Source organism: Eretmochelys imbricata, chromosome 4, assembly GCF_965152235.1.
Source record: "Eretmochelys imbricata isolate rEreImb1 chromosome 4, rEreImb1.hap1, whole genome shotgun sequence".
NCBI lineage: Eukaryota > Metazoa > Chordata > Testudines > Cheloniidae > Eretmochelys > Eretmochelys imbricata.
Genome location: NC_135575.1, coordinates 82,285,643 through 82,298,644, shown reverse-complemented (window position 1 = coordinate 82,298,644; position 13,002 = coordinate 82,285,643). Strand labels below are relative to the sequence as shown.

Genomic DNA, 13,002 nt, shown 5'->3' with positions numbered 1-13,002 from the left:
CTATAGGCATTGTTCATGGTTCGCAGTTTATATTTTAAAGAGTCCTTGATTATTAATCAATGTGCCTCATATGCATCACCACTGCCGCTGGGCAACAATATGTGATGACAGTGATAACAAATACAAAATATGGAAAGACTTTAAAATAAACCAATTATCTCTCCCCATGACAGTATCCTGGAAGGGAAATTTCCTTTTGTCTTTTTCACATGATGGTAAGCTTAATGGTAAATGGAAGCAAGTTATTAGTTATGTGATGATGACACAGTTAATGATGTCAGAAGCCAGAATAAATGGATAATGTCACAGTCTACAGTATCCTAGATTGTTAATGTCACATATTATTACAATGAAGTATACTAGTCTCAAAACATGGAGCTTAATGCAATCTACAGTGTTGTACAAAAGATTTGCATTCCAGGCAGTGTTTTGTTACAACACAAGTTCGCATCACTTTGTTTTACATATTGTATTTTACACTTTGGAGACCCAATTCTACTCTGACTTGCATCAGTGTTACAAGGATGTAACTCCAATGAAGTTTAGATGAAATTACTCATGATCTACATCTGTGTGCTACACATCAACTGTCACTGTGAAATATCATGGCAAGATAGAGCTTTTAAAACTGTCTCCATCCAACACTGTATTGTATACATGTGGAATTGCAGAGAAATTTAATCATCAGTGCTATTAAGACAACTCAGATGTGGTACTGAATTCTTCTGCGAGCGTTGCAGAATTCTAGAACCCATATTCATCAGTGGGGAATAAAACAAACAAATGCATGCCAAGCAAAGCTAATAAAAAAATGCATACCAGGCATTCTTCCCGTCGAATTTTACTGACAGAACAGACATCTACACGTAACGTCTTCTGCTGCAAAGCGTCTTGGGAAATGGCTACTCTGAATATCTCATTGAATAAAATGGTTTCCATAGCAGGATGGACTTTAGTGCGGAATAGACAGCTGATATCAACTGAAGATGGAAGTACTGCTACCCTAAAATAACTGAAGAGAGCAAAATAAAATGATATACATGTGTAGCAAATAGCACCTATTGTACAAGCACAATTACAATTTAAGATCATTCACTAAATCCAAAATGAATGGCTTAACATTTTACCCCTGTAATTGTCTCGTGCTCAGCTGCATGTGCACTATGCTTATCATGTGCCAGCTGCTGAGGGGAAAAGTGAATCACTGCAGCCAGCCTTCCACTGTGGAGGGAAACTGACCACAAGGTTTGAAGGAAAAGTGCATGCCAGGGAAATGGACAGGCAACAATTCAGTTGGGAGGAAGGAGAAAGAAGGGGCTGATAAGTTTAACTTCCCACCTGTCCCTTGCACAGCCATTTCCCCAAAAGTTATTTCTGTGCCTTGGGAAGGTAGTGACAGATGAGGTAGGCATTGCTGACTCTATCCAAATGAATCCTTTGCTTTAGTATTAAGTGAGAGACGCTGAAGATCATGTCACAGACAGTGGGATACATTATCCTAATGGAAACAAGAAATCCTAGGAAGTTGAAAGATCCTTTTGGAACAGAGAGAGTTGGAAAATTGAGAGAGAAAAGTTAAACACTTAGAAATGAATTCAGTCACATGGTGAAATGCATTGTACCTCATATTTCTGAGAAAAAGGAAAAATGGAAAACTAGTAAAAGAGAAAGAAAACAGCTAGGAAAGATGAGAAGCAGTACTTGAAGGAGATTAAGATTATGCTAGTATTTAATAATCACACCCCTACTCCCACGTGTATATGGTAGCCTAAATTCAAGAGTCTCTGTACTCCTATTGAACACCCTGGCCAATCGTGTGGTTTCCATATTTGAATCCTGCCTTTACATATGCATCAAGTGTTCCAAGGATCTTTCCTTAACCCCCATCTTTTATGCACCTTCTCACTTTAGCTAGCTTCATTTTCACCTCATTATCAACCACCTTGGACTTCTCTTCTATACTGAAGTCCTCTAACTACGACTCCCAAGTATCTGCTTTTATTGACTGTATCAGATCACAGCTATGTCAGGTTTCAGAGTAGCAGTCGTGTTAGTCTGTATTCGCAAAAAGAAAAGGAGTACTTGTGGCACCTTAGAGACTAACCAATTTATTTGAGCATAAGCTTTCCACTGCTGAATACTCTGAAAGACACTGACAACTGAATGTCTTAAATTCCAAATTGTGAAAACAAGGTTTCATAAAACCTACCATCAACAGCACAACACAATTTTTTTTTAAAAAGGGACCAATGAAAACAGGTGTTTTTTTCCACAAATGTTCATTCTCCTGCATGTTTCAAAGATGGCAGTACTAAGTGAACAAAAGTGAAACGGACTTCATTGATTGTCATTGTACAAGCTAAGAAAAATGTAAACAGCTTACAAATACAGACAAGTACACTGGATTTTAAAAATTCTTTCACTTCTAACAGCTATGGCTTTATATCAGAAGAAAGCAGCTCATGTTTTTGAAATTAACAGTATACCTTTGAGTCCTTTTTGTGGAGTAAAAAATTCTTTGCCCCAGATCTCTGACTTCAACCCTCTACTTTCGTCCCAAGGCCAAAAATATTGGGAATCAACTTGTTTTTCTTACTATATTTTCAGACCATTGCTAATATTTGTACTCCACTTGATCTTTAACGCTCTAACTTTGACAGCCTTCTTCATGCTTATATTAGCCATATCTCATCTCAACTTTCCATTTTCACGGTCTTTCTAAATTCCTGCACTATAAATTTTAGGGGGGTATAATAGTGAGAGACACACAAAACTATTAACTCCAGAAAACAAGATTGTGTCACACACATCCTTCATGTTCACTGGCTTCCTATTGGTCAATGAACCCAGTTCAAAATAGCCTTAAAAATACCATCTCTCCATAGACTGGCTCCATCCTACCTCTAATCATATTAAGCCTCGGTAACAGCCTGTTGAGATACTCAAATATTACTGTACCTATTTTACAGCCTGGAAAATTTAAGCAGTTGTTTGCCGAAAGCCACACAGCAAGTTAATTTACAGATCTAGGTGTAGAACTCAGAGATCTTTAATCCCAGTTTCCTACTCTAACCACCGTAAGGTCCATCAATGGCTGTTAGCCAAGATGGTCAGGGATGCAATCCCATGTCCCTAAATCTCTGACTGCCAGAAGCTGGGACTGAATGACAGGGAATGGATCACATGATAACTGCCCTGTTTTCTTCATTCCCTCTGGAGCATCTGGCATCAGCCACTGTCAGAAGACAGGATACTAGGCTAGATGGACCACTAGTCTGACCCAGTATGGCCATTCTTATGTTCACTAAGAACACTCCCTCTTGTTTCTTTCATTACTTCCTACATCAGCCATTTTTCAATATTTTCATCAACCTGTTTTCCACTTTTATTGTTTTGATATGTCTGCTGTCTATACAGCACAACACAGAGTCTAATTTTTGAGAGGCCCTCAAACATCACTTGTTAGAGGTGATGTGTCTAGCATTTTTGCTGAGCCACTTAGAGTTTATGAAATTGCCCCTTAAACTTATGACAGGCCCTTGTTTAAAACTAATATACACTATTTTAAAATTATTTAAAATTTTATATACACGTAAGACCACATATATACACAACCTTCTGAGAGATTGTTGGAAAGATTATAGTAACAATGATTTTTTACCTACTATTTTTTAAAAACTATAACTTATAATTATACAGTATTTAAAGCTACAGTACCTTCCAAAAGGAATGAGTAAAGCATAATCACAGAAATCGTGCAATGTACACTTCAGCATTACTACTCAATGATTATTTTACTTACACTCTGGAACCAAAGGGGACAGAGAAGGCATGAAGATTTCTGAGCTGCATTACAATTACCACAAAACTTGAACTGCTTCTGTCATATCTGTTAAGATAAGAAGACAATGTGAGGCAGTTTTGCCACAAGCTTCCCTAAATATGAACAGATGTTTCCCATTTGCTTATGACTTACCTAAGTCCTATTTGCACTTGGGCAGCCTCTAGAATCGTTGGGTCATCTTCACTATATACAGCATCTTCAGTTTCATTTGGTCTAGATCAGGTAAGTAAATAATTGGATACAAGGGTGAGAAAATCATAGTTAACTTTCAATTATCATAGAAGAATACAAAAAAACCCCCATAAGCCTCCCAACAGACAGATTTAATTGAATCACTTATCTGTAGCACAACTGAAAATTTCAGTGTTTGTACTGCAACAGCATAGGTTTTAAAACCAGCCACTGGAAATTGATTGGTTGTTTGAGGAAGGACATGGCATTAACAAGATTCATTGATTTTAAGGCCAGGAGTGACCATTGTGACTATCTAGTCTAATCTTCTGGATAACACAGGCCAAATACATCACTTACTGATGCAAAGAACAATGCACACAGTCAATATAGTGTCAAGACATCATGCCATGATTATTTTGTGATTGGGACTCCAATCTACGTTTATAGCTCTCTCTTCTCATAGCTGCCCAATCACTTCTTGATTGCAAGCAAAAGAGAGAAAACACCCACTCTTTCTCCCCACCTTTTGTTGCTGGAAACAAAGGAAGTCTCTCTCCTCTTTCCTTCCACCACCTCCTGGTGAATAGTAGATAGGAAGGGGATTTCTTCTCTCTTCCATCTACCCCACCATTCTTAGCTTTTTGGAGGGACAGGAAAGATCCCCATAGATCCTACCTATTCATATTCTGCTTGCTGCAATTGTGACAAGCAGCATGAGGTGTGCTCTTGTGACCAAGATGGACTGAGATCCAACAGACAGTCTTCATGACTGCCACATGCAGCAGCACAAATCACTGCACATGACTTTAATCTAGGGCTGTCAAGCAATAAAAAAAACTTAATCGCGATAAAAAAAATTAATCGCAATTAATTGCATGATTAATCGTGCTGTAAAACGGACTACGTGGCTCTGGGAAGAAGGATAAAGGAGTTTGAGGCGCAAGTGGTGTTCTCGTCCATCCTCCCCGTGGAAAGAAAAGGCCTGGGTAGGGACCATCGAATCGTGGAAGTCAACGAATGGCTACGCAGGTGGTGTCGGAGAGAAGGCTTTGGATTCTTTGACCATGGGATGGTGTTCCATGAAGGAGGAGTGCTGGGCAGAGAGAGCTCGTAAGCTTTCGAGTGCTTACGAAGTGAGGGAAGAGCATCTTTGCAAGCAGGCTGGCTAACCTAGTGAGGAGGGCTTTAAACTAGGTTCATCGGGGGAAGGAGACCAAAGCCCTGAGGTAAGTGGGAAAGCGGGATACCGGGAGGAAGCACAGGCAGGAATGTCTGTGAGGGGAGGGCTCCTGCCTCATACTGAGAATGAGGGGCAATCAGCAGGTTATCTCAAGTGCTTATATACGAATGCACAAAGCCTTGGAAACAAGCAGGGAGAACTGGAGGTCCTGGTGATGTCAAGGAATTATGACGTGATTGGAACAACAGAGACTTGGTGGGATAACTCACATGACTGGAGTACTGTCATGGCTGGTTATCAACTGTTCAGGAAGGACAGGCAGGGCAGAAAAGGTGGGGGAGTAGCACTGTATGTAAGGGAGCAGTATGACTGCTCAGAGCTCCGGTACGAAACTGCAGAAAAACCTGAGTGTCTCTGGATTAAGTTTAGAAGTGTGAGCAACAAGAGTGATGTAGTGGTGGGAGTCTGCTATAGACCACCGGACCAGGGGGATGAGGTGGATGAGGCTTTCTTCTGGCAGCTCACAGAAGCTACTAGATCGCACGCCCTGGTTCTCATGGGTGACTTTAATTTTCCTGATATCGGCTGGGAGAGCAATACAGCGGTGCATAGACAATCCAGGAAGTTTTTAGAAAGCGTAGGGGACAATTTCCTTGTGCAAGTGCTAGAGGAGCCAACTAGGGAGGGAGCTTTTCTTGACCTGCTGCTCACAAAACGGGAAGAATTAGTGGGGGAAGCAAAAGTGGGTGGGAATCTGGGAGGCAGTGACCATGAGTTGGTTGAGTTCAGGATCCTGACACAGGGAAGAAAGGTAAGCAGCAGGATACGGACCCTGGACTTCAGGAAAGCAGACTTCGACTCCCTCAGGGAACAAATGGGTAGGATCCCCTGGGGGACTAACATGAAGGGGAAAGGAGTCCAGGAGAGCTGGCTGTATTTCAAGGAATCCCTGTTGAGGTTATAGGGACAAACCATCCCGATGTGTCGAAAGAATAGTAAATATGGCAGGCGATCAGCTTGGCTTAACGGTGAAATCCTAGCGGATCTTAAACATAAAAAAGAAGCTTACAAGAAGTGGAAGGTTGGACATATGACCAGGGAAGAGTATAAAAATATTGCTCGGGCATGTAGGAATGAAATCAGGAGGGCCAAATCGCACCTGGAGCTGCAGCTAGCGAGAGATGTCAAGAGTAACAAGAAGGGTTTCTTCAGGTATGTTGGCAACAAGAAGAAAGCCAAGGAAAGTGTGGGCCCCTTAATGAATGAGGGAGTCAACCTAGTGACAGAGGATGTGGAAAAAGCTAATGTACTCAATGCTTTTTTTGCCTCTGTCTTCACGAACAAGGTCAGCTCCCAGACTACTGCGCTGGGCATCACAACATGGGGAATAGATGGCCAGCCCTCTGTGGAGAAAGAGGTGGTTAGGGACTATTTAGAAAAGCTGGACGTGCACAAGTCCATGGGGCCGGACGAGTTGCATCCGAGAGTGCTAAAGGAATTGGCGGCTGTGATTGCAGAGCCATTGGCCATTATCATTGAAAACTCGTGACGAACGGGGGAAGTCCCGGATGACTTGTCGGATAGATTGTCGGGCTCAACGGGTAGTGATCAATGGCTCCATGTCTAGTTGGCAGCCGGTGTCAAGTGGAGTGCCCCAGGGGTCGGTCCTGGGGCCGGTTTTGTTCAATATCTTCATAAATGATCTGGAGGATGGTGTGGATTGCACTCTCAGCAAATTTGCGGATGATACTAAACTGGGAGGAGTGGTAGATACGCTGGAGGGCAGGGATAGGATACAGAGGGACCTAGACAAATTGGAGGATTGGGCCAAAAGAAATCTGATGAGGTTCAATAAGGATAAGTGCAGGGTCCTGCACTTAGGACGGAAGAACACAATGCACAGCTACAGACTAGGGACCGAACGGCTAGGCAGCAGTTCTGTGGAAAAGGACCTAGGGGTGACAGTGGACGAGAAGCTGGATATGAGCCAGCAGTGTGCCCTTGTTGCCAAGAAGGCCAATGGCATTTTGGGATGTATAATTAGGGGCATAGCGAGCAGATCGAGGGACGTGATCGTCCCCCTCTATTCGACATTGGTGAGGCCTCATCTGGAGTACTGTGTCCAGTTTTGGGCCCCACACTACAAGAAGGATGTGGAAAAATTGGAGAGAGTCCAGCGAAGGGCAACAAAAATGATTAGGGGTCTGGAACACATGACTTATGAGGAGAGGCTGAGGGAACTGGGATTGTTTAGTCTGCAGAAGAGAAGAATGAGAGGGGATTTGATAGCTGCTTTCAACTACCTGAGAGGTAGTTCCAGAGAGGATGGTTCTAGACTATTCTCAGTGGTGGAAGAGGACAGGACAAGGAGTAATGGTCTCAAGTTGCAGCGGGGGAGGTTTAGGTTGGATATTAGGAAAAACTTTTTCACTAGGAGGGTGGTGAAACACTGGAATGCGTTGCCTAGGGAGGTGGTGGAATCTCCTTCCTTAGAAGTTTTTAAGGTCAGGCTTGACAAAGCCCTGGCTGGGATGATTTAATTGGGGATTGGTCCTGCTTTTGAGCAGGGGGTTGGACTAGATGACCTCCTGAGGTCCCTTCCAACCCTGATATTCTATGATTCTCTGAAAACAAAAATAGAATACATTTATTCAAATATTTTTGGGTGTTTTCTACATTTTCAAATATATTGATTTCAATTACAACACAGAATACAAAGTGTACAGTGCTCACTTTATATTTTTTTTTCCAAATATTTGCACAGAAAAAAACAAAAGAAATAGTATATTTCAATTCACCTAATACAAGTGCAATCTCTTTATCATGAAAGTTGAACTTACAAATGTAGTTTGTCCTTCCTCAAACAACCAATGTCCTTCCTCAAACAACCAATCAATTTCCAATGGCTGGTTTTAAATTATGTAAAAAAAAACTGCATTCAAAAACAAAACAATGTAAAACTTTAGAACCTACAAGTCCACTCAGTCCTACTTCTTGTTCAGCCAATCGCTCAGACAAACAAGCTTGTTTACATTTGCAGGAGATAATGCTGCCTGTTTCTTGTTTACAATGTCATCTGAAAGTGAGTACAGGCGTTTGCATGGCATTGTTGTAGCCAGATTCGCAAGATATTTATGATATGCTAAAGATTCATAGGTCCCTTCCTGCTTCAACTACCATTCCAGAGGACATGCATCCATGCCGATGATGGGTTCTGCTCCATAACAATCCAAAGCCAGCGTGTGGATCGATGCATGTTCATTTTCATCATCTGAATCAGATGCCACTAGCAGAAGGTTGATTCTCTTTTTTGATGGTTTGGGTTCTGTAGTTTCTGCATCAGAGTGTTGCTCTTTTAAGACTTCTGAAAGCATGCTGCACATCTCATCCCTGTCAGATATTGGAAGGCACTTCAGATTCTTAAACCTCGGGTCGAGTGCTGTAGCTATCTTTAGAAATCTGATATTGGAACCGTCTTTGTGTTTTGTCAAATCTGCAGTGAAAGTATTCTTAAATCAAACAACTTATGCTGGGTTGTCATCCAAGACTACCATAACACAAAATATATGGCAGAGTGCAGGTAAAACCATGGAGCAGGAGACATACAATTCTCCTCCAAGGAGTTCAAACACATTTTTTTTTAACAAGCATCATCAGAATGGACGCACGTCCTCTGGAATGGTGGTTGAAGCATGAAGGGACATATGAATCTTTAGCATATCTGGCACATAAATATCTTGTGACACTGGCTACAACAATGCCATGCAACACCTGTTCTCACTTTTAGGAGACATTGTAAATAAGAAGCGGGGAGCATTATTGTTGGATCATATTAAAGAAGTTCTGTATTAAAATCACAAATGAGTTTGATTCCCCATAGTTTAAATTCCAGGGTATTACTAATTAAGAGGTCTCTTGGTTTTTGGTCTCTTGTTTTTACTGTTTCTCTCCCTCTCTGTCTGAAACCTGCAAGCTGCTAATTGCGTTAGTGCATCCTAAGACAGAGTCTGTTCTCAAAGCCATACTTTGTAACAGAAACAGCACACACAGACTCCCTGCCCTTTTGTTGTATTTATCTCGCTTTGTTAACAATTGCGATTAAAATAGAGATAGAGGATGTATGTGGATGGATGCTTGGTGTGGATAATAAATGAATGATCAGGGAGGTGCCAGCCTAAGAATCCAGTGTTCATTGGTGTTTAGCCTAACTAAAAGAAGGTTGAGGGGAGATATGATTGCTCTCTATAAATATATCAGAGGGATAAATACCGGAGAGGGAGAGGAATTATTTAAGCTCAGTACCAATGTGGACACAAGAACAAATGGATATAAACTGGTCACTGGGAAGTTTAGACTTGAAATTAGACAAAGGTTTCTAACCATCAGAGGAGTGAAGTTTTGGAATAGCCTTCTAAGGGAAGCAGTGGGGGCAAAAGACCTATCTGGCTTTAAGATTAAACTCGGTATGGAGGAGATGGTATGATGGGATAACATGATTTTGGTAATTAATTGATCTTTATTCATGGTAAATAGGCCCAATGGCCTGTGATGGGATGTTAGATGGGGTGGGATCTGAGTTACTACAAAGAATTCTTTCCTGGATCTGGCTGGCGAATCTTGCCCATATGCTCAGGGTTTAGCTGATCGCCATATTTGGGGTCGGGAAGGAATTTTCCTCCAGGGCAGATTGGAAGAGGCCCTGGAGGTTTTTCGCCTTCCTCTGTAGCATGAAGCACGGGTCATGTGCTGGAGGATTCTCTGCTCTTTGAAGTCTTTAAACCACAATTTGAGGACTTCAATTGCTCAGACATAGGTGAGAGGTTTTTTTGCAGGAGTGGGTGGGTGAGATTCTGTGGCCTGCGTTGTGCAGGAGGTCGGACTAGATGATCATAATGGTCCCTTCTGACCTTAATATCTATGAATAAGGTGTCAATTGGAAACAACCAGAGGACTCCCAGAGGGCAGACTGGAATCCACCCAACAGCCTCAAGGATGGGAGAACCAAAAAACAAGATAACATCTGGCAGCACGGAGCCATCAGGAATGTGCCATCTGCTGACTGACTTAGCAACAGCATGATGAAGCAATTCCCATAGACTGGCATAGGAATAAATTCCTATAAAAATGGACTCTAAAAACTGAGAACTTTGGGGTCTGATTCTGCAAATCAACTTCCAGGAGCATCAGATGTGCATCTGACAAGGCCCTGCTCCCTCCTCGTGTCCAGGCCACCTGGCCAGTGGCTTGGCCCGAGCAACTCTAAGGCCGGTAACTATGATAACGACCTTGCAGAACCTGTGTGAGTGTATGAATGAATGTGTGAAATAAATATAAATTGAATGGAATGTTATAGCTATAACTAACTGCTTACTATGATTCTTTCTGTATTCACAATAAATGTGGCATTTTGCCTTATCCCCTTTCATAAGCTCCTGCTGGTTTTTATTTTATTGGTGTAACATTATCTCCCATAAATGTAAACAAACTTGTTTCTCTTAGCGATTGGCTGAATAAGTAGTAGGATTGAGTGGACTTGTAGGCTTTAATGTTTTACATTGTTTTGTTGTGGAGTGCAGTTAAGTTAAAAAAAATAAAAAAATTTACATTTGTAAGTTGCATTTTCACGACAAAGATTGCACCACAGTACTTGTATGAGGTGAATTGAAAAATACTATTTCTTTTGTTTGCCATTTTTACAGTGCAAATATTTGTAATCAAAAGTAATATATTTGAAAATGTAGAACATCCAAAAATATTTAATAAATGTAAATTGGTATTCTATTGTTTAACAGTGTGATTAAAACTGTGATTAATTGCAATTAATTTTTTTAATCACAATTAATTTTTTTGAGTTAATCACGTGAGTTAATCATGTGAGTTAACTGCGATTAATCGACAGCACTACTTTATGCACAAGCTAAGAATTACCTGTGTAAGTCTAAGTCCACCCAAACCTTACATTAGAAAGGGACCAAGGAAGTAGTGATAAGATCTGATGAGGAATAGGCTTAGGTTAGGCCTTAGAGTTCAGGCTGAAGTACAGATCCACAGCTTTAGGACAGGACTGAGTGGATGCTCCTGAGATGTTCTGGTAAGCTTTTAGTTCAGAATGGTAGAAATCTCACAAGACCTTCTATGCTAGGTTTCATCTGAATGGTTTTGTTTTGTCTTTTTAATTTGAGAAATTTTGAACCTACTAAAAGTTTTACCAGAACTTAATGAAGGCCCACTCCCTCTACGATACCATAATGCAGTGGTTCTCAACCAGGGGTCAAAGAAAAAGGTTGAGAACCCCTGCCATAATGTACCTTCATTTGCCCAGCAAGGAAGGTTATTGTGGCTGCTGCTGGAACATTTGAAAGAGGGATATTAGGTAAGCATCTCATTAACACACGCATCCTGAAGTCCTCAAACCTCCCTCCCCAGATCTCTTAATATCAGGTACACGCAAAAGTTGAGGTGAACACAGAAGATCCTAGAGACTCCCTTTAGTTTGTTTTTGTTTGTAATATTCTTAAAATTCTATTATCTGTGCTAAAGTTGTTTATTGTTCTAAGAAACCTATAGTTTACATATTACATTTCTGCCTAGGACATACTTTTAGCAAGAGAAATGGGAATAGAAAACATTATATTAGAGCAACATGGCCAAATTAAGGTGCCTAAAACAATTTTAATCTAAACCTTAACTATAGTAGCACTGGTAGTCCACTATAATGTGCATATTTCCTAGTTTATAAAAAAGTAAATATTTTGTTAATATACTTTTCTTTATAAATTAAGCTGCAAATGGGTGGATGGGCAGGACAGATATAAATCTCCTGGGACCAAAGTGCACTAATTTCAGTCAAAAAGTCACACAGTTTCTTAAACCTACTGTTTTACAGAAGCTTCATATACACCACTGTCTCCAGCCACAGACTCATCAGACACTGCAGCAGATACACAAGTTGCTTTCTCCTCAAGCAGCTGACTTACCGCTCTTCTTGGTAAGTTGACACCTAAGCAAGGGAGGAAGAATAAACATTAGTTCTAGACAATTATCAGCAAGGTACCTGCACAGCTTAGAACACTGCCAAGTTGAAAGTGATGACCTGTAGCTCAATTTCATGGAGTAATTCTGTTCCACGCCACTGAACAGATAGAGGATGTATTACTATTGTCGCATATTCTAGTTAGGGGTTTACATATCTCAACTGATGAGCTTGAAAATGTATGACTATTATTCCCTTTCCAATCACAAGCTTCTCTCACCCTTATTCATCTTTATCTTGAGCTTTGAACCTACATTTCCAATTTTAAATTCTCACTGTAATAACATTTCAGCAGCACACAAAACCAGTCCTGACAACTACGCTTTATTAAAAATATAGAAGTAATATAGAAGCTTCAGGATTTCCCTCCTAGGAATGCAAACTCCCGTTTGGTTTAGCAAAGGAAGGCCTAACACTATCATCAAAAACTTTTTACACTAGAGAACCTTTAGCACCAGCTACTACTTAATTTTAACCTCCAAGTAATATTCATATGCTAGTGTCCTGCAACGAACACACAGCATTCATTGAAAGCATCATTTTACCGTGCAGTAAGTTGCAGGCCTATGGAGTTTGTTTGTTTTTTAATTTGCAAAGGAGTGAGGATATTGGTATGTGTTATGCACACCTCCTGAGTCATGACTTTACATCTTGTTAAGATGTTAAAATTTTAAGGCTTCTGATTAGAGGACTGATTGCTACATTTCTGCTTTTATTTGTAGCAGTACGGATGCTTTTTCCTTGATGATAAAGTGCTCCCCCCTCGACTCA

The 13,002-nt window shown here is 40.7% G+C and overlaps 1 protein-coding gene across 1 annotated transcript in view; it reads right to left on the bottom strand.

The window, feature by feature from the left end:
• Positions 1-13,002, bottom strand: part of WWC2 (WW and C2 domain containing 2) — a 184,455-nt gene that overhangs the window by 33,036 nt on the left and 138,417 nt on the right. The window contains exons 12-15 of the mRNA XM_077815506.1: positions 12,075-12,198; positions 3,977-4,057; positions 3,803-3,889; positions 820-1,012 (exon numbers count right to left, since the gene is read on the bottom strand). Coding sequence (XP_077671632.1) covers positions 820-1,012; positions 3,803-3,889; positions 3,977-4,057; positions 12,075-12,198 — 485 coding nt within the window. The remainder of the gene's footprint in view (positions 1-819; positions 1,013-3,802; positions 3,890-3,976; positions 4,058-12,074; positions 12,199-13,002) is intronic.